Below are 21902 nucleotides of genomic sequence, written 5' to 3'. Positions count from 1 at the left end.
CTGGCTTAACCATTTCCCTCACGTTGGGTGTTTGGACTGCTTCCAAGGTTGAGCTATTATGAATAGTGCTCCTCTAAACATCTCTGTACAAATTGCTTTTTTATTTTCTTAGAATATGGGCCCAAAAGTGGGATTATCTGATCAAAGGATATGAACAGTGTCATGGTTCTTTGTTACATAACCCAAGGAGGATGGGACCAATTTACACCACCACCAGCAACATATAAAGAAATATCTACTTTTCCCTTAACAAACCCTTCAGCAGCTTGAAAACTTAAAAGGGTAACCTGCTCCTAAAGTAAACAAACCACAGCCACAGGAGGACACAAATACAGGAGTCTGAGAGCACAGGCTTCTGAAGGGCACTGGTCCTGCATGCCGAGAGGCAGACTGCCCGAGTCCTCCTTAGAGACAGATTCCCCATCAGCACATGGGCCTGGTTTGTTTTTATTGACTTAGCATACATTTGTATGGCATTTATTATGTATCAGCTACCACTCTAAGCACTTTACAAATATTAACTCATTTACTTCTCATATCAAGTTCACGAGCTAGATCCTGTTATTATCATGCCCATTTTAGAGATAAAGAAACCAAACCATTGAGAAATTTGCTGGGGCGCCTGGGTGGCGCCGTCGGTTAAAGCGTCTGACTCTTGGTTTCCACTCAGGTCTGATCTCAGGGTGGTGAGATTGAGCCGCGAGTTGGGCTCTGCACTCAGGGTGGAGTCTGCTTGAGTTTCTCTCTCCCTCTGCCTCTGTCCCTCCCAGTTGTGCGCTCTCTCTCAAATAAATAAGTAAATCTTTAAAAAAAAAAAAAGAAAGAAAGAAAGAAAAGAAATTTGCTGTGGGTCATATAGCTGGAAGGACTTGAACTCAGGCAGCCTGGCATTAGATTATTTTTTTAAATGTTTTATTTATTTATTTATTCATGAGAGTCAGAGAGAGAGAGAGGCAGAGGCAGAGGGAGAAGCAGGCTCCCTGCTTAGCAGGGAGCCCGATGCGGGACTTGATCCCAGGACCCTGGGATCATGACCTGAGCTGAAGGCAGACACTTAACCATCTGAGCCACGCAGGTGCCCCCTGGCATTAGATTATTAACTGCTGTGCTCTGCTCACTTGACCAGGGACAGGCACTTCAGCTTGTAGCTGCCCTTCTTCTTCTGGGTCCTGCCTTGGCCCCAGCAGCCCAAATCTCCTTCAGGAAAGGGAAGCCTTCTTCTCGTATACAGCCCCTATCTATTGGATCCTGCCATGTGCTAGCCAGTCTTTTCATCCCTTTTATTCTTCACCACAACCATACAAAGTAGATAGCATATCTTCATTTTATAGAGGAGTAAACTGAGGATCAGAAAGGTTAAGTGTGTTACCCAAAACCACACAGCTAGTGGAGCAACACAGGGAAAACTTGAATCCCGTTCAAACATCAAAGCCTTTGGTCTTTCCATTATAGTTCCCTCCTCTCTGACCTCCTGAAGCCCCCACTTTACCCTAGTCCATTTCTCTTTGCCATGAGTGGTTTGCTTCAGGGACACTGAGGTGGAAACAAACCCTTCATAGCTCCGCTGCTCTTCCTGGCCATGGTCAGGACTGGCTTCACTTGGGCCCAAGCAACCACCCCCAAGGAAAGTGCTATCTCTACCTCGTGCTTCTTGGAACTGAGGGCCACTTCCTGAGAGGCCCAAATAGCTCCTTCCTTTCCTGTTTTGAAGTCCACGCCCTTTTGGAGCCTGCCCTCTAGGTTCTCATTTCCAGCCTTAGGATCTTCACCTAATTTACAGAGTGCATATGATGGGCAGGTTCTGATTCCAATGACAAGACCACATCCCTCTGCTCAGGTGTGTGCTCCTCCTACTTTTCCAGGTCCTCTGGAATGACTCAGAGCTTGGGTACCTTGTAGGGAATGGTTCTTCCCAATCCTGCCATACAATTATACAAACCCCAAATACCCTTGAGCAGACATTATCCTACCTATACTGCGTACCCACCAAGGATAAAAAAAGGCACTTCCCTGGCCCCTGGAAAACTCTGGAAGATTCGATGGCAGTACCAACTTCAGAAACTGTGCTTGGCATGTTGATTGGTTGTGTATTTGTGTTTGTGTGAACATGCTAACTTATGTGGTTGTATTCTTCTCTGCATACGTGCTTTTCAGTGGGAGACAGCACAGATGCATGTCTGCACAGGTGGATCCAGGCCTTCATGATGGGTTAGTGTGTCATGCTCAGGAGTTTGCCCATGTGTTTTTGAGAGTAGGGGTCTGCATGTACCTCTGAGTTTGCATGTGTGTTGTGTGCATGCAACATACAAGTTGGGTAAAAGGGCTGGTTAGGAAATTTCCCAGACCATAAGTGTTAAGACTCAGCAGGGAGACTGGATAGGACAGCTACGGTAGAGAGAAAGGGAAAATAGAAAGAAAGAGTCAAGCCTAATGCTTCGTAAATAAGCGAAGGGATATTGTGGTAAGTCTGAAATGCCCCAGACAGACTCAGACAGGTTTGCAGCATTTAGCAAAGTCACTTGTAGCCCAGGGCAGGAACGGCAGGTTAGAGTTAGTGGTGAGTATGTGCGAGCCAGATCAGGAGTCGCCCCGGTTCTAAGGGGTGAGGGACTGGAGAATATGGGAAGGCACTGCCCCCATCCTCCAGGCCCTGGGCCTCAGCCTTTCCCCACAGACAGATCGGCTTCTCTGAGGTAAAGACGGTTCACCCTTGGGAGAGAGGTGGGGGCAGAGGAGCGAGGCTCCAGGAGGCCTCTAAAGAGGCCTTGCCAGAGCCTTCATCCCTCTCCCTGCTCCAAAGGCAAAGGAACCTCCTTCTTCCAGAAGCTGCTGAAAGGTTTCGCTGACTTCAGAGAGACAGAGGAGGAGGGAGGAAGGAGGGGAGGCCTCTGAGATGGGGAAGGTTTTGCTGAGCCTGCAGGCTAACCAGCCCTTCCCTGGCTCCTCATTACTGAGGTCCTTGGGCATGAAATGTCTTTTTATTTGAAGGCCAAGAAGAACCCAGGGCTGCCTTAATGACCAGCCTGCACCAGGGCCCGAGGCTTGACCTTAAAATCCTGCCTATACTTTTCTGCTGCACTGATGTTCTATTTTTCCAGAACTTGTCTCCACTGCCTTAGCCCTATCCTCTCAATGGGAACTTAAAGAGGCCTCAAGAGGAGGGAAATAAGAGGCAAGGAGAAGAGATTCTACGGGTCCTAGGAGCTCATCAGCTGGTTCTGGGAAACTGAGTAAGGCTAACAACATTGAGTTTCAACGACTCCCAGACAAGTAGGGATGACAAACATTTTACACAAATTTTAATACAATAAGAAAGATGGTAAAGCAGAGATACACCCAATGAACTCCGAAGACTCGGAAAATGGCTTACTGAAATGGAAGGCAGAGTCCATTGTGCCTGGTTTTTTTTTTTAAGATTTTATTTATTTATTTGACAGAGAGAGACACAGTGAGAGGGGGAACACAAGCAGGGGGAGTGGGGGAGGGAGAAGCAGGCTTCCCGCCGAGCAGGGAGCCCGATGCGGGGCTCGATCCCAGGACCACTGAGCTGAAGGCAGAGCTTAATAACTGTGCCTCCCAGGTGCCCCCATTATACCTGTTTTATAAACAAACAAACAAAAGTAAGGGCCAGAGAGGTTAATTGATCTGTTCTGATACACATTTATAAAGCAGCATGGCTGGGACTCCAAACCATATCTCTGTGACTGCAGATCTACAACAACAACTAAAAGGGTAATTTTTAAAACTTGTGTGCTGTTGGCCAGTTGGACTCATGAAATACACCTGGAGAATGTCAGGAGAGGCAGAAGTTTGAGCGAGTTTTTTAAGCAGGAGTAGGATTTGTGTGTGTGTGTGGTTGGGGTAGGGAAGAAGTGGGTGTTGTCAGGGTATTGCACAGAGGAGACGGGTGTAAGTGGAAAGGTCTGAGAGTATTTGTCTCAGCTGATACATCAGCGGATAGAGCGGATGGAGAATGGTAGCCAGGGATTGGGGGAGGGTACTACCAATGAAGCAGTAAATTGAAGGCCTTGAATGGTGGGATAAAGGGCTTGGATTTTCCCATAGACAATGGTGAGTGGTTCCTAAGCCAGAGAAGAATGTGCCTTGCACATCCTTTAGAGAGGGGAATTGGGCCCCTCCAGCAGTGCGAATTCCAAAGAGAGGGGAGGGGCACCAGCTGGGACCAAACTGTTGGGAAACCGAAGTGAACCACTTCACTTCAGGAAGTAGGGTGTCACTGAGACTTTGGAATTGAGGGTGGAGGCCCAGGTTGCCTCCTAAGGAGTGTGGTGGGAACTCCAAGCCAAGAGGCCCAAAGAGGGGGGTAGGAGCTGAGGGAGCCTCCCCCAGCATGGAGTGGCCATGCCGTGACCATTCTTACCTAGTGCACAGCCCTGGGCTGCCCCCGGTCTGCCTTCGAAGCCTCGCACCTCATTGAGAGGTTATTAATAGGGAGTTTGTCTGGTGTCAGAGCGCAGACATAAACTGCATTAGCATTACCCCATAATCTTATTTAGTAAACGCTCATGCCGCTCCGTCTCCTGTAATTGCATTGGGAAGATGCAATATTTATGAAAGGGGAGAGGGGGATGTCACTGCTCATCTTGGTGCTACAGTAAAAGTCCCGGGAAATATACTGAGGACCGCCGAGGCCTGGCCCTGGGCCTGAGAGGGTGGGCAGTGTTGGCGCCTAGCGCTCTCAGGGTGACCCACTGGGCCTGCTCCAGACCAGAGCTCCCACCCCCACCACCTCTCTGGAGCCTTGGGTATCAGGGCAAGGGGGTGTGGGTAGAGGCACCAGCCACTGCTCCCCTTGGTGTCACTCCTCCAGAGGGCTCTGGTCCCTGCCAGATGCACTGAGCCCTTCTGGTGGGCATGAGGCCCCCAGCTTTGGCTCATTCCCACCCCTAGCTGGATTTCTAGGGTACCTTGCCTTGGCTGCATCACCTGGGCGGTTTGGCAAAGCTCAGCGGGCAGCAGTGGCGTCAACAGCAAGCAGGAAGTCTGAGGGCCAGATGTCCTTTCTGGGACAGGGTCTCAGTAGCAGTGCTCACCATTGGATGACCCAAGCCCTAGGTTCTCGGGGGGGTGGTCCTCTTCCGCCCTCCTAGAATCCATGGCTCTGTCCCTAGGGCAGCCCCCCCACACACACACACTCTGGGCTAGTTCCCCATCTCCTGCTTCTGGGCGGATAAGGTGAGGATGTGAGCTTGCCCCATGGTTTCCAGAAGCATGCCTGTGTGCCCACCTGCCTGAGAGCCCTGGTCTCCACAGCTCTTGGGTGGAGCTCACCAGACAAGGAGGTGTCACTGGTGCTGAGAGCACCTGTGGGTGTGTGTCAGCATTGAGGGGCCAGCCGGGACTCTGGTGTGCCCCCAGGCACTTGCAGTTTAGAGCACGCAGACATACAGACATGCTACCTACCTCAGGGACTCGAAGGCCACCTTGGACAGAGGAGTTATTTCCCAGCCACACATCAGGGAGCTTTCCGTGGTTAGGGCACTATGAGTCTCAACTGCTAGCACTGGAGCAGAGGATATCAGAGTGGGAGAAGAGCTGAAAAAGAAGATGCCTGTGCTTGGAAACCATTACCCAGAAAGGTGGGGGCAGGGAGGTGGGGGATGGGTTCAGGAGCCACACTATCAATTGCTGGTGGTCTGGGGATGTGGGTGGGGTCTTGGGTGAGGTGGCTGTTGAAATCTATTATGAGAAGGCAGGTGCCCGGGCAGGCATTTCCTGGGGACCCAGGGCAGTGCCAGGGGCTCAACCCAGCTCTTTGGCCTGGGGCTTGGTACAGCCCCCAGAGACAGAAGCATACCCCATACACATCTCACACACAGCCCCACACTCTACACTTAAGCCACAGTCACACACATCCCCAGCACCCCCAGTGCAGAGGGACTCACAGCTCTCAATGCCCTAACACAGCCCGCCCCCCTCACTAAGACATCGACTGGTCTAATTTCCGGTGGCCCGTTGCCCTCCCTCCCCCTTCGGCCCTCACTTCCCCAGACTCGCTGGGGAAGGGGCACCCGAACCCAAGGCAGCTGAGAACCAGGGAGGAGGGTGGGCGGAGGAGGGCCTTGGGCCCTCCCCGTTCAGCTCCCTCGCTGCTGTCCCATTAATCACGGCCTCGCAGTCCAGTTGGGGATCCCAGGCGCCCCCTGCCACACGCAGCCCGCAGAACAATGAGATTATTTCCGGGGGGAGAGGACGCCTTGGGCAGGGGCTCAGGCGGCGGTGCCTCCTTCCCTCAACCCGTCCCTCGGCACCCAACGAGCGCCTGCGGCGGCCAGGGACGGGTGGCAGAGCGCACGCGGGTGGCGCGCGGGTGGCAGGGCCTGGCCGGTCTAATTCAATTAGCTGGGTCGCTGCCGCCTCCGTGCGACTCTGGGCCCGCCGGGGCTCGGCTTAGGGCAGCTGCTCTTTGTGTGCGGAACCCATACATATGGATACAGTTCCTCCCCCTTAGGCACCCCCACCTCAACTTCTGGCACCTGCGGCTCCCCACCCCCGCCCCCGCCCTCACTGCCCTCGGCCTCCCCAGAAAAGTTGGAAAACTGTGTGGCTGCTTGTGGGCTCAATGTGGCCGGCAGAGTGCGTGCCTGGAGGGAGAGATGTTTTTTATCTGAGGCGCAGGAAGCCAGTGTGCCTGTAGGTTTGTAGCTTGTGTGTGTGCCTGTGTGGGGATGTGTGAAGGAGGCCTCAAGAGCAGCGGCGGGGATTGCACACAGGAGTGTGCCTTTTTGTGTGCAAGGGTGAGTGTGGGTCTGTGAATCTGGGCCTGAGAGAGACGGTGCTGGATCTGCTCCAGCGCTGTATCTGGAAAGCCTCGAGTGTTGGCTGTGTCTGCCAGGGACCATTCGTGTATACGCGAGGGCCATGTGCAGTCAGGCCGGAGTGTGGAACACAGGACCTCGCCAGCAGCAGCCCGGCAGCTGGGACTCCCAGGTGGAACTGGAATTCAGTCCCCCTCATCCCACCCCGGGCCCTGATGGAGGAAGAGCTTGGCGAGTTCATTTCAAACCCCAACTCCGGCTCAACGCGTGAATGCGGAGGACACTTCCCGAGCCCACCCTGCGCAGCACGGAGGCAGAGGCTCGGCGGCGGAGGCATGGCGGCTGGGCCCTTTCAGCCACCAGCGGTCTGAACTGGCCGGGTTTTCCATTCTCAGTGCAGTGTGGCCGCGGCTCAGGGAGCTCCCGCAGCTTCCGACGTGCCCTGAGCGCCCGTGGAAATTTCCTAGACCTGTCCAAGCCAAGGTGGCCCAAGCTCTTTTGGGTGACCGGGAGACCTTCAGGCTCCCCCACCAGAGCCCGGGACTGAACCGGGTTTCCGGAACTGGGAGGTCTCCACCCGCCCTTCCTCTGGGGCCCAAATGGACGTGCGTGGAGGGCTGAGGAATTTAATTGAGGCGAGAAGTCTGGGTAGATCTGGCCGCTGCAGGTCTGTGGCCCAGCTGGAGCCCTCCCTCCCCCACCTTCAGCTCAACTGAGGCTGAGGGGCCAGAGTGAGAGAACCGCACACCCGCAGAAGGCTGGCCCACCAGCCCCCCAGCGCAGGGAGTAGGTGCCTAGAAGGTGGTAATGGCCCTCAGAGTCCTGGCCTGCAGCAAGCTAGCGCTCTCCCTACTCCTTCTTCCTCCCCTGCACCACACTCAGGGGCTGGTTGTGGAATGCTCTCTGCCTCTGGAAATTTCCTCAATCCCTCGGACCAGCTCAGACCCACTTGTCAGCTGGGTAGGGCCAAGGATGGAGGCCAAGAATGGGCACGCTGGGTGTGCCTATGGTCCTGGGTTGTAGGCTGGGGTGCTCTACTGGGGTCCAGTGGTGGGAAACTAAACTTGGTGCTCAGGGAGCCCTTCAGGAGCTGTCAGGGGATGGCAGGGCCGCAGAGCTCTGTCCTCCCCTGAACCTCAGCCCACCCCCTGCCCAGCTCTATCCTCATTCTGGCATCCTGAGAGAAGACCTAGCATCAAAGATACACTCTGTCAAGGGCATCAGTGCTAGATGGTAGTATCTGGGGTTCTCTAGACCTCCTTTGGAAGGGAGTTGGCCTGAGAGAGAGGCCTGAGGTCCTAGCTCAATGCCCAGAGGTGATGGGGCCAACAGCTTCCTTTGTGTCAGAAGCCAAGAAGGGGAGGCTTACAGGGCAGGGCCTAGACTTAATGACCCCATTGCTCAAGCAGACCTTTGGGTAGGGGCGGTGGGAGGAGAAGAAAGGTGCTGGCTCCTAACCTAGGTGACAGCTGAGATGTGTCTTACAGCAGAAAAGGTCTGTCACCTGTCCCTCTGTTTTCAATCTATTTGGGGTCCCTCCACTGATGAAATGTATGCCTGTCCTTCCATGTTGGAGAGATCCTCAGTCCTTGTTACTGTAAGGATTGGGTAGGAGCACCGGGGGCTGACCCTGGACAACCCCTACCCCCAGCCCTGAGAAATCACTGAGTTGTGTAGCTGGAACCAGCCTGACCTGCTCACCCCCCACTTCCTTGACCTAGCTTCCTAGAGAGAACACCCTCCCACCCTGGAGGTGGAGTGCCCTTTACTGGGTCTCTAAGTGCTTATGTCACGAGCTGCACCTACCCCTCCATTTTCTGCCCCCTTTCCTGAGGCAGGTGAGCAAGGCAGAACTGGCACCTTGGGTATTGGAAATCCAGATCCCAATGGCCCCACCATGAACTGCTTCATCTTACACATCCCCTTACACATTTCTCAGTTTGTTCTACCCTCTCCCTGCTGCATATCTATTGGGCATATCCTGTCACCCCCTTTCCGCGCCCACAGTCCCACATATGGCCATTTCCCTGAAAACTACACTAGAAAATAAGACACCTCTTCCACAGATACCCACACACACATCATGATTACACTCATACAGTAGCTGAGGGATAACCTCAGCCCATCATATATGCCCATTATACAGGAACAGTTAGAGAGACACACTCTTATCTGTTACAGAAAACACACATTCACTTGCATTCTTACACAGACAAATCCAGTTGTAAAAATGACCCAGACTCCCTTCCTCTCCCCCAACCCCCTTACAGACATGTTTTGCTCGCAGTTGAATCCCAACAGCCTAACACTAGTACATAATAGACACCCAATACATATTTGTTGGGTAAATTTAAAAAATTATTCCTCAGAGACAAGCCCAGTATATCTGCATGACCATCCTCACTGTCACGCACACTTTCACATCTGGCTTTCCCCTCATGGACACACAGTCCCACAAACACAAAGTAATTAAGTTATCACACACACACACCCCCCTAAGCTAAAGGACAACCCCTGGCCCAGGGGTCTCTCCCAGAGGGAGGGAGGGAGCCCTGTGGGATCCAAAGGGGCTGCCCTCGGTGGCTGAGCCCTCCTGTTTCTCCTCCCCCAACCCCAGCCTCAGCCCCAGCTGCTCCTCTTTTAATTGGAGGCACTTCTTTATTCTGCAGGCTAGGAGAGTGGATGGTGCTTGCGGCGGGGGGGGGGGGGGGGGGGGGGGGGGGGATTACCAGGTGGCCTCAGGGCTGGAACTCACCTAGATGTGTGTGCAAGATACTCCTGCAAAGCAAGGGCCACATCTACCAAGTTTGATGTCGAGAAATCAGCTTCTAATGATCGGAGGCAGAAAAACAGCATTTGAGTCTAGTTCCTGTCTCTTCCTGGCTTTCAGTACCTCAGTGTTCTCATCTGTGAAATGGAGATAACATCACAGGGTTACTGGTGGACAACATGAGACAATCACCGTGACTGAGGGTGCCTAGGATGTCACTGTGCCTTGTCCTCCGGCTTTCTTTTCCTCCCCTACTCCTTCCTAACAGGGCTACTCTGCATGGCATGCAGAAACACTGTGGAAATGCAAAAGCTGCACCACGGGAGGTAAGCTCCGTATGAGTTTCCTCCCCGGGTTCGGAAAAACTTTCCAACCCGCAGCAGTGTGCTCAGGGAACACTGCTTCCGGGAGGGGCGGGGGGCCAGAACCCAGTGACTCCTGACCCTCTTTTCTCAACTTCCTAGGAAGAGAAGGGACTGAAAGGGTACCCCGGGCCCTCAGCAACTACCTCATTGGAAAACAAAGGCTGAGGTCAAGTTGGACACAAAGAACCTCATCTTGGGGGAGGCCAGCACCTCAGAACGGGATTGGGAGAAAAGTTGACTCTGGATAAGTAGGAGAGATGGGGGGTGGAGGGGAGTATGGAAGAGAATGGTGAGGCGAACAGATGTAAGGGGAAAGTCAGGATGTCCCTGGGTTGCAGGATTTTGATGAGAAGTGCATCCCAACAGTCTTAATGGGCCACTAGGCAACTGTGACCTCTGCCAACCTTGGGCTAGGCCATCAAGGGTGAAATCTCCTGCCAGGGACCCTGGCCAACTGATGCCAGATCTGAGGAGTTCAAGACGCAATACGTAAGTCAGTCAGGTGCCCAAATGGGGAAGGTCAGAAAGACATAGGTACTGGAAAGTTTCATCCAGCGGAGGAGGGAGGGAGGAATGGGGAGAGTGTTAGGAACATGCAGGGGGTTTCCTGCACGGGCCAGAGAGTGGCAAAGGGAAGTTGTTCTAAGGATAACTTAGAAAGACAGGATTTTAATTGCAGCAGGCAGAACTGTAGTCAGTCATGAAAAGGACCAGGGCCCCTGCGATCCAGCCTCAAAGGAAGCAGAAGCAACCTCTCTCCATACTTTTCAGCCTCATCCAGGGAAAAGAGTTCAGATTTTGGGAACCCAGGTCAATCTTCTTCTGTCTGTGGAACTTTGGGCAAGTTTGTTCCTCTTCCCAAGCCTCAGTTTTTGTTTTTTTCTTTTTAAAAATGAATATAATTCATATACCATAATATTCCCTTTAAATCATAAATTCAGTGGTTTTAAATATATTCACGAAGTTGTGCAAACATTACCACCATCTAATTCCAGAATATTTTCATCACTCCAAATAGAAACTTTGTATCCATTTGTTGCCACCTCCTAACCTTCCTCCTCCAACCCCTGACAACCACTAATCTATTTCTGCCTCTATTGATTTGCCTGTTCTCAATGGTTCATATAAATGCAGTCATATAATATGTGGCCTTTTGTGCCTGGCTTCTTTCACTTAGCATCATGTTTTCTAGGTTCTTCCATGTTGTAGCATGAATCAAGACTTCCTTTTTATTCTTTTTTTGGATGAATAATATTCCACTGTATGATTATACCACATTTTATTTATCCATTCATCACATGATGACCAATACTGCTATGAACATTCATTCAATTTTCTTAGTTATTTAAAAATTAGAGATTTTTCCATTAACTTCACAGATTTGTTGTGAGTCTTAATGAGATCAGTGTGGTATGGTGTCTGGCACATAGTAGTTTCTCAGTAAAACACTTATGTTTATCTCTGCTTTAGTTTCCCCAAGACAAGAGGCAGGAAAGAGACAAATTTAGGTTCAAACAATATTTTTTGAAAGTTACAAAACCTTCCTTTATTGGCTCTCAAACTGAGTGAAGCTCTGATCTGTTGAGATGATCTGACGTTTACAGTGGACAGGTTCAAACAATTTTTGATGAAAGTTATGGCGTCTCCAGGGTAGAGGTGTAGAACCTGGATTGGGTGGATGGAAAGGAGCAAACTGGCAAGGGAGTAGAGCTCTCTCCTATTTCTGCTTAGTATTTACAAACCACCACCTTCTTCACATCTGGCCTTTCTCTGAGTGGGCCTTTGTCCACCTGCCTGGAGCCCAGACAAGGTTTTCCCCACAGAGATGTGCTTCCAACCAGCAGCCAGGTTTCCAGACTAACCTATAAAAGCAAGTCAAATCCAGCTCCTCTGTCTTGATCAGATCACTTAGCCTCTCTGAAATTTGCTTTCTTACACCTATAAAATGGGGATAATACTCATCTTGAAGAGTTAGTGAAGTTCATAGTGTTCTCCATAACATTTATCGCCATCTGACAATGTATTTGTTGTTTATTGTCTAACCCCTTCTATGGAATGTAAACTCCATTGCCATCTGACTTAATGTAGTTGTTGTTTATTGTCTAACCCCTTCTATGGAATGTAAACTCCATGAGGGCAGGACCTTTGTTTTATTTACTGCTGTTTTCTCAATGCCAAGAACAATGCCTGATACATGGTAGGTATTCAATAAATATTTGTTGAATAACGAGGTTGTTCTTTCATTTTTCACCCAGGATGAATATATCCTGCAGTTTGGGGCTGTACTCCACAGCCGGGGGGGGGGGGGGCTGAGATGAGTAAACCAGTCCCTGCTTCCAAGGAGATCTCTTCAAGTGGAAATAACAGACATGACCAAAGCAAATAGACTGTAACAAGATTTGATGAGTAAAATGCAAAACTTCACATTCTAGCATCTTGCCTGATAGAGACAGTCCCTCCTTGAAGACCTGTTGAATCTGATATAGACAGAAATAGATCCCAAGTGATCCAACCTGCACCCTTCCCAGAGCTTGGCTCCTTCGAGGGAGCAGACCTTTCCCTATTGAAGAGGGAAAAGAGAGGAAGCAGAAAAAGGGAGTTTCCTCCTTCTCTCCTGGGCTCTAAGCCAGTGAGCCACAGGCTGACTTTAAACTTTAAAAGGCCTCAATTTGTCCGGATGCACTTTCCTGATCTTGGTCCCACCAAACCCAGCCCCCACTGCCTTAAGTCCCCTACGCCTCCCTACCAGGATTCCAAAAGTAAGAAAATAACTCCTTCCCCTCACCACAGTCCAAGGGTTTCTTGCTTGGAATAGCCAGCCCTGGGCTAGTTGCTAGGTGAAAGCAATCTGACTGAATTCATTCACACACTGTGGGAACTGCTTCTTGAGGCTTCTATTTAAAAGGAAAGGGGTATCTTGAGGCATGGGCACCCTGGCAGCAGGCCGCAAGCCAACTCCCTTGACTTGTGCTTGCCTCTCAGGAAGTCTTCCTTTCCTCAGTTTCTCTAAATAGGCTGAGTTGGGGTGGTTGTTGTTTTTCCAACAACATATAGCCAGTTGTTCATAGGCCTGTGTTTTAAAAAAGGACAAGCCTGAACTCACCTTCCCGCCTCAGCGGCCTGTGCTCCATACCTGGGGAGTAGACAGTCTTCTACTTTCTAACAAGCCAGGCCTGAAGTTTGGAGTAAATCCTCTTGTTGAAGGACAGGTGCTTCCCAGCGGAGCCCTTGGGGAGGTTCTCCAGTAGCTCACGGACACCCTTCCCCAGAGGCCTAGCAAGCTGGACCCCTTTGGCCCAATTCAAAGTGGGGAGACTCCTGCCAGGCTGGGAAGAGGTCTCTGTCCTCCACCTCCTCGGGTCCGTCTGTTTATACAGGGTCTCTGGGAATGGCCGCCTCCTGTTCTTTTTCTCCTTTTAAGTCTCTGAATCCCTTCTTCTCTCTCTTCCTGAACTACTTCTCCGAGCCTCGGTCTCCGTCCCTCTGTGTCTGGCTCCTGCATCAGTCTCGGCTCCCGGCCTCCCTCTCCCCCTCTCCGCCCCTCCCCCGCGCTGTCATTCACCCCGCTCCTCTCCACGCACAGCCAATGAAGAGACCCGGCCGAAACGGCTAGGCTCGCTCGCACCGGGCTTTTTCGCCCGGTGATTGATGTCCCAGAGTCAACATCTAGCAAGCAGCCGGAGAGGGGAAGGAGCAGCCGGAGAGGGGAAGAATACGGCGCTCCCTCTCCCTTCCCCTCCCCCCTACTTTAGCCCTCCGCGCACTTCGCCTCCAAGTCTCTGCGCAGCCAGGAGCCGCTGCCGCCTCCGCGCCCCTGCGCGCTGCCCTCCAAGCCAAACACAGCAAACGCCGCCGCCCAGGCCCCCCCGCGGGGCCGGGGCCGGGGGCCAGCATGGAGCACCTGGGCCCGCACCATCTCCACCCGGGCCATGCAGAGCCCATCAGCTTCGGCATCGACCAGATCCTCAACAGCCCGGACCAGGGCGGCTGCATGGGGCCCGCCTCGCGCCTCCAGGACGGAGAATACGGCCTTGGCTGTTTGGTTGGAGGCGCCTACGCTTACGGTGGAGGGGGCCCCGCAACCGGGGCGGGGGCCGGGGGCGCGGGGGCCTATGGTGCTGGCGGTCCGAGTGGCCCTGGTGGCCCGGCGAGCGGCGGCGGCGGCGCCTGCAGCATGGGCCCGCTGGCTGGCTCCTACAACGTGAACATGGCCTTGGCGGGCGGCCCTGGTCCCGGCGGCGGCGGCGGTGGCGGCGGTGGCGGCGGCGGCGGCGGGGGGGCCCTGAGCGCTGCGGGGGTGATTCGGGTGCCGGCGCATAGGCCGCTAGCTGGAGCGGTGGCCCACCCTCAGCCTCTGGCTACCGGCTTGCCCACCGTGCCGTCCGTGCCTGCGGTGCCGGGTGTCAACAACCTCACCGGCCTCACCTTCCCCTGGATGGAGAGTAACCGCAGATACACAAAGGACAGGTTCACAGGTGAGTCCGGCCCGCGCGCGCCCCGCCTGGCCGCGGCCCGGGCTCTGCGCTAACCTTTTCCCCGCCCAGTGGCTCCCCGCAGCCCCCTCTGTGCACCAGGTTGTTCAGCTCCTCTCGGTGCTTCCCCCAAGTGCAGCCGCCCGCCACCTTTCCACGCTCGCGGAATCGCCATGCTCGAGAAGAGTTCTCCCAGTCTGGGCCCCTCTCCGTTTCTCCCGCAGGACCCCCACACTGAAAAGCGCTCCCCGATCCCCTCTCGGAGTCCCTGGGCTCAGTCAGGCGGAGGAAAGGGTGATGTAGCTTGGGGACTACCTTCCGCCGACATTTGGGGCTCGGTAATCTTGGAGAAAGGGGTGCGATGTGAACAAACTGTTTCTTCCGTCCCGGCCAACGTTCTCTGGCTGAGGCAGTGAGCCCCAGAATCAGACGCAAAGAAAGAACAGGTTCCCCACCTCTCGTTCCCTACACACACACGCGCGCGCGCGCGCGCGCGCGCACACACACACACACACCACTTCGCGCTCGGATCTCCAGTGCCCGTTGCGCTTGCCGGGCCCGGCAGAGGCCCCAAGCCTGAGTAAAGCAGCAGAGCTGACGGGCCCTTCTTTCCAGACTGCGGGCTTCGTCCAGGTCGGTGGCAGCGTGAGGCTGAGCCTCCTGCTTCATTTTCGTTCGGTCGTGGCATGGCGTCCTCCCCTCGGGGCCCAGCCCTGTTCCCTCCAGTGTGAATAATGCACCGGCCTGGCCGGCGATCGATCGGCGGCGGCCGAAGGACAACTCCTGGGACGATTACGCACTCGGCGGCGGCCGGCTGCCGCCCTCTCGGCTGCCAGCTCCGCGCCTTCCTCCGCTCGCCGCGGCTCCCTCCGCTCTCGCTTCCGCTCTCGGCACTCAGCTCTCGCTCACGCGCGGGCCCCTTTCTCCGGCCTCACTTCCCGCTGCCTCTTAGCATTTCTAGGATCCGAGGCTACGATCCTCGATCCTCCCTCCCAACCCCGCTCCCATGCCCGCTGAGAAGTAACCACGAGTTGAGCCAGGGCTCCTGGCCGGGACTTAGAGGAGGCAGGAGGTACGGGCCGCTGCGGATGACGACGTGGGACTCCCATGGGGCGAGGGATCTGGGCCCAATGGTGGAAAGGAAATAGGCAGTTTAGAGCTACACTCTCAGGTAGGCGACCCCAAGGAACACCAGGCCCCTTGCTCCTGTTCCGGCCTTGGAACCTTGGCTCACAGGCTAGGTCTGTGGCAAAGGTGGGGGGGGGGGTGGGCAGCAGAGGCAATACAGCCATTCTGCTCTGGGCCTCCAGGAAGGACCCTGTACTCAAGGGACCCCAGTCCCCACCCCAAGTCCTCTCAGGCCTGGGGAGGCAGAGCCTGCTGCTCATTCCACTCCCCCAACGCAGGCCAGGCCAGCCTTGAAGGGCTCTAATGGAACCCTCAGCCTAGAACCCACTGGTCTTGGGTCTCTGGTGAAAGGTGTTCCACATAGGACCTACCTAGGCGAGTCACAGCACACCCTAATCTTGCTTCAGGCCTGAAGAAGGTTCTGAGGAAGTGAATAACTGCCACTTGTGTTGCCCCGTGTCCTGTATGTGTCTGCTTGTGTCCCTGTCCCTGTGTGTCAGACTGGGTGTATGGATCTGTAATTTACCCCCCTGGTATGTGATGTGTCTGTGGATGTTGCTGCGTACTGGTGGCTCAGTTCAGGACCCAGGGTCCACCCCCCCCACACCCGACCAAACACTGCCCCTTGCTGCTGGACAGCTTCTCTGAGGCTGGAGGTCTGGGGCGGTGGGGGCCTCCGACCTTTAGCTCGCCTCAGACATGCCCCTCAAGGAGACTCGGGAGGCGACTGCGCCGGTTCTGGCTGGGCACGTGGGAGCCCCGGGCCAGAGAGGCCTCCGTGGCGGCGGCCTGGCGGGCGGGAGGGGGCCGTTGCCCGCCGCGGGCTTGGAGCTGAGGGCTGACGGGAGGATCACGGCCCCGCTCCTGGGGTCTAGCCGCTGTGCTCGCTGATCGCGGGGAGTCGGGCCTGGGACGCCTCCTGACGCTCTGCCGCTTGCCTCTGCCGTCTGTCTGTCTCCCGCTCCAGTGGCCCTCTCACCCTTCACTGTAACACGCCGTATAGGTCACCCCTATCAGAACCGGACGCCCCCCAAGAAGAAGAAGCCGCGCACGTCCTTCACGCGCCTGCAGATCTGCGAGCTGGAGAAGCGCTTCCACCGCCAGAAGTACCTGGCCTCGGCCGAGCGCGCCGCCCTGGCCAAGGCGCTCAAAATGACCGACGCGCAGGTCAAAACCTGGTTCCAGAACCGGCGGACGAAGTGGAGGTGAGCGCGCTGGGCGGGCAGCTCTCTGTCCCGGGGTCTCTCCTGGGGCGCTCACACCCCCTCCGCTCGCCGGCTTCTGATCGGTTCCCTGATAGGCTGGCTGGGAACGGGGAGCAACCGAGCCGAGGCTGGAGAGCCCCCGCTCTGTTTTACCGGTGGCTTCTTGGCTTTCTGGCGGACACACTCAGTGCTGGTGTAGACGCGGCTGGTCTCCACCGCTGCTTGGGGAAATGGCGGGGCTCAAGCACAGTCCATGCAATCCGTGCTTCGGGGATCAGAGTCCTGAGGGACTTTCTGTTTGTGCAAACTCGCGCTTACAGAGATGTCTCCTCCAAATGAGACTGGAGGCCGGATGGCCCGCGCCTTGTTTCTGCGCCCCAGCCGGGGCTCCTAGCGGAGCCGCCAGGCTCCAAACCACCGGCCACCCTGCTGACTCCCTCTCCCCAGGCACTCTGCGCGGCCTTCTCGCAGCCAGTCCCCCACTCTGGAAGAGGAAAATCAATCCGCACCGGCTGTAGCGGGGTTTTGGAGAGTCCCACTGAAAGGGGGATCAATTAGAAGCAGATGGGTGTGGTGAGAGAGAAAGAGACACACATTTACCCTTCTCCCATCACACAGCCACAACCACACTAAAACCCCCCCCCCACATACATTTCTCTCTCTCTCTCTCTCAACGAGTCCCACACTCTGGCAGACTTATTCACTGCAACTACCGGCACTTTCTCCAGCTGCACCCACTTGCACCACTGCACCCTCGGGCACATCTGGCCCGCATACACCGTTCTCCACACGCGAGAAGTTTCTCTCTAGCTCAGGCCTTAGGGGGGGCGAGCGCAGGGGAGTCTGGGCGAAGTCCGCAGCTCCGGGCCAGAGGGGCCCAGAGCTGGAGCAAGGAATTGGGAGTTTCCTCTTTTTCTGAATGAAGGCGAGGAATCTGCCCGGGATTCCGCCATCGTGGCCACAAAGGAAGCCACTGCCCCACCACTCTGCCCCCTCATTCCTGTCTCTGGGGGAAGAAATGGGGGTACGGCTTCAGACCTCTGGAAGGCTAAAGAGGTAGCAAGGGCTAGCTGAATAGGGGTGCGGGCACTAGTGTTCCCAAGGCGCCACCAGGCTGCAGCCTAAGCGAGGGGAGGGAGCAACGCAAGCCCCTGGAAGAGAGGGGCATAGAGAAAGACAAGAGAGTGGCAGGCAGAGAGGGGGGAGGGGGCAAAGATAACTAGCCCACCCCAGGAAGAAAAGGAAAAACCAGGCAGCCTGGAGAAGTCTTAGGATAATAAAGGAAAACAACGGATGATTAAACCTCCATTTTCGTTTCAAACAAATTCTCTTAATTCTGAGAGAACGAAGGGAGTGGGGGTGAGAGAAAACGGGAGATAAAGACACAACGCCTGAAAGGAAGAGAACCAGTCAGGCGGTTTGAAACGCAGGAGAGAAGGGTGAGGCGAGAGTCAGAAAGACGCATGGAGCAAAAGGCAAGAAGGGGCGGCGGGAAGGAGGCGGGCGTCCACCGCTGGGAGAGGCCCTTGCCGGCTTCGCCCGGCTTCATCGATCGCCTACAAATTGCTTCTGGAGGCCCCCGGGACTCCCATTAGGTCTGTCCACCTTAGAGACAGACGTTTGATCTCAGTTGACGGGGTGGAGGGAAGGCATTAAATGGAATAAGTGAGTCATCGCCTCCCTGGACCGCCTCGGAGGAAGGCGTCTGGTCCAGCGGGAGTCCCCGCAGGGCACAGGGCTCCGCGCAGGAGGCAGGAAGCCTGCGACAGGATCGCAGAGAACAGGGAGAGAAGAGAGGTCAGGCAAGGCAGCTCCTAATTCACCGGCCCTTGTCTCTGCCCTGGGCTGGTGGGGAGGGTGGGGCACCTCAGGCTTGGGACGGCGGAGCTGGGGAGAAGCAAGATGCCATCCTACCCATGGCTGCGCCATCCTAGGCTTGTGGGAGACGGAGAGCCCCAGATGCTTGGGCCTAGCGGATTTTCCCACAGCTCCCCGGGATACCCGTGCTCCATTTACTTTTGGGGTTTCCAGTCTTTGTCAGAGTCAGGACCCTCAAGATAAGGGTGTGTGTTAAAGGGGCCCAAGCTGGAGTTGGGAGCTGTGAAGGGAGCAGGGCTCCTCCAGGCTCTTTTCTGGGAGCACACCCGAAGCGTGGGTAACGGCTTGTCCCCGGTGCAGGCGGCAGACCGCCGAGGAGCGTGAGGCGGAGAGGCAGCAGGCGAACCGCATCCTCCTGCAGCTGCAGCAAGAGGCCTTCCAGAAGAGTCTGGCACAGCCCTTGCCCGCCGATCCGCTGTGCGTGCACAACTCTTCACTCTTCGCCCTGCAGAACCTGCAGCCGTGGTCCGATGACTCCACCAAGATCACCAGCGTCACGTCGGTGGCTTCGGCCTGCGAGTGAGCCTGCCTACCCCACCCCTCGAGAGCCCAGGTCCAGCCAAGGGGGCACTGAGGCTGAGAACCAGGACTCTCTCCCCCCTCCCGCTTCAGAGTGCATGCGGGAGGGGAATGCGGCGCCCCTCCGCACTGGCCCTTGAGCTCCTGCCGAAGCTGTTTCCTCTTTGATGGGGGAAAAAAAAAAAGCGTGGGAGACAGGGACACGGACCTCCTTCCAGATGCCTAAGTGGTCCTGCACCCTCTGGAACTGTTCAGAGTCCTCTCAGTTTGCGTCTATTTTATTTTATTCTGATTTTTAACGTGGGACTGAGAGAGGCAGAGGAGGTGGGGGAAGAAGAGCTTCTGAGGTCCTCAGAGGACAACATGGGCTGTCATTTGAACTTGCTCTGGGGAAACCCCCTCTGTATTCCACTCCCCATCACACACAACACCCAAAGGCCCTGCCAGAGGTGATTTTACTGTCCCTCCTGGTGTCACCCAGAGTCAAACACAGAGGACCTACGGCAGAGTGTCATAGCCTTTACACCCCTGACTCTCACTATCAGGCATAAGCTAGGGGTGACCCAGCTTCATTGTGAACAGCATGGCACTTCTCACAAACACAAGGCTACGGCCACACTGTGACACACTATCCCACACACAACAGCACCACGGCCTGCCAGGCCCCCATCATACATTAACCGCACCCAGGTACGCACAGGCAGGTTTTCACACAAACTCAGCCTATTTCTCCAGATCCTGTTCATGGGGGAGCTTAAGTTATGCACTTATAAGGTGTTTTCTGTGTAACCATTTTATAAAGTGCTTGTGTAATTTATGTGGAAAAAAAAAATAAAACCCTCCGGATCCGGAGTCAGGGCTGCCTGCTCCTTGCTGAGCCCAGCAACTTGCAGCTATTTGGGTTTGGTGTGAAGTGGCACTGCTGGGGCCGCTGCTGGGGCAGCGCGGGTGTCTGCTCAGGAGGGACATCTGGGGGCCAGGACCCGCAGGCTCTGCGGAGAGGGGAGGAGAGACGGCAGACCTGAGGAAAGGAAGGAGTGCCAGGCTCTCCTAGGACGGCTAATGCTCAAGAGGATATACTGTCTCTGGGTGTGAGGGTCAGGGGTGTGCCCTGTGTGTTCGTGACGGTGTGGACAATCGGATGATACTGATAATGAATGTAATCGTGTTCAGGCGTGTCAATGTGTTTGCAATTATTGTAAGTGCTTGTTTCTGCTTAAGTTGCAAATCGAAACTATCATTGTACGCACGAACTTGCAGTGGTGTGTGGTGTGTCTGTAACCATGTGTGAATGTGATTGTTTCTTTTTGGGTAATTGTGATCACCCATCCGTATTTGTGACTGTGTATGAATCATGTGCTTATGTGTGTGTGAGAGTACCTATTCGTTTCTCCTCGTGAATCTATTTTTGTGTTAAATGTGTGAATGTTTGTAATTGTGAATCATCTGTAATTGTATGAATATAATTGTGTGTGATATGTAATCATGTGTGACATTTAATCATGTTTGACATGTAATCATACATGAGATGTGTATTTTACTGTATATACGTGTGTGTGACAGTATGCAATGGGGGTGTGAATTAGGGGGGAGTGTGGATCATTGTGGGTGACCCTTCCGGCAGGTGAGTGTGTGCGGTTGTGACTGAGTGGGTGTAATGGTGCAATGCTGGTGGGGGGGTCTAAGGTGGGCTATGCAGATACACTGGGGGGCATACCAACATCTGCTAGGAGTTCCAGGGTTCTAGGCCCTTACCCAGCAAGCCACACAGGTTGGAGCACAGTGAGTCAGTAACTGGGCCAGGATCCTCTGTGGTGCTCTAAGTGGGACTTCCCACTCCCAGCACTAGTCTGGCCTAGGAGAGATCTGAATAGTAAGTGACTTCCCAGGGATCCGGACTACGCGGGCCAGGACAGCAGCCACAGTACACAACACTCCCTATAACATCTAGTCCCCCACGCACTAGACCAGTCTCAGGTGCGCAACACTGATTTCGGGCTGCTTTTCTGGAAGAAGCTAGGTGATGGAGGGTCTGGGGACATGCCGTCCTGGGGGCATAAAGTCGGGGGGGATAGAAAGCTCTTTCTTTGGGATGGGAGAGTGAAAGAACTTTGTGGCTAGAAGCTAGAAGCGAGTGGGTGTGGGTCTTGTTCAGGTATAGAGAGCTGTGTGTACCCAGAGGGTACCATCAGAGACACTGTCCTTCATCCCTGCCCAGGCTGCTATCCTGGACCTGATATACCAGAGGGGGACAAAGCACAACAACCTCCCACCCTAGGAGGCCCAAAGGGAAATTTGACGGAGGGGCGGTGCTCGTCCATCTCTTATCCGTGGCCCCTTTGGGAGCCTGATCTCCTCAGGAGAAGAGGATTCTGGGTCCAAAGGACTAAGGCTGGACCTCCTGCTCCCACCTCCCAGGCCCACTGGGTGACCAGGCAAGGCCCTAACAAACTGTGTTGGTCTTGGGGAGAAGGTTCTGGCCACCACAACTGGGTCTGCAGCTGGCCTTCAGCCTGCGCCAGCCGAAACACCGAGGACCTGGCCAGGAGAAATCCGGACATGGCCTCCCGGAACCAGCGAATTCGTTTCCGTCTGCCTGCGCAGGTCTGGCCGATCCCTCCTCTCCCACGGGGACTGGAGCCGCCTGGCCCGCACCTTCTCTGCGTGGCGCCCTATCTTCTTCATTTGTGTTTTAAAGACGCACCTTTAGTGCCTCCCGGCTGTAAGATTCCAGAGTCTCTCTGAACCTCAGCGGAGACTGGAGCCTTCCTCCCACCTCCCAATCC

At 54.8% G+C, this 21902-nt stretch overlaps 1 protein-coding gene across 2 annotated transcripts; it reads left to right on the top strand.

Moving 5' to 3' along the window:
* The first annotated feature begins 13806 nt into the window (after positions 1–13806).
* Positions 13807–19120, top strand: TLX1 (T cell leukemia homeobox 1). Of its 2 annotated transcripts, none has more exons than XM_028098470.1 (3): positions 13807–14389; positions 16518–16719; positions 18898–19120. In XM_028098470.1, the coding sequence occupies exons 1-3, from the start codon at positions 13807–13809 to the stop codon at positions 19118–19120; spliced, it is 1008 nt and encodes a 335-aa protein (XP_027954271.1). The 2 variants fall into 2 exon arrangements, with proteins under 2 accessions (XP_027954271.1, XP_087876043.1); XM_088019917.1 differs by having other exon boundaries at positions 16482–16719.
* Positions 19121–21902: the final 2782 nt, after the last annotated feature.

This window comes from Eumetopias jubatus, unplaced genomic scaffold, assembly GCF_037043125.1.
Source record: "Eumetopias jubatus isolate StellerSeaLion01/CBP00866 unplaced genomic scaffold, mEumJub1_p1.0 scaffold_17, whole genome shotgun sequence".
Classification (NCBI taxonomy): Eukaryota; Metazoa; Chordata; class Mammalia; order Carnivora; family Otariidae; genus Eumetopias; species Eumetopias jubatus.
The sequence above is the reverse complement of the archived record's forward strand: the minus strand, read 5'-3'. Positions and strand labels throughout refer to the sequence as shown.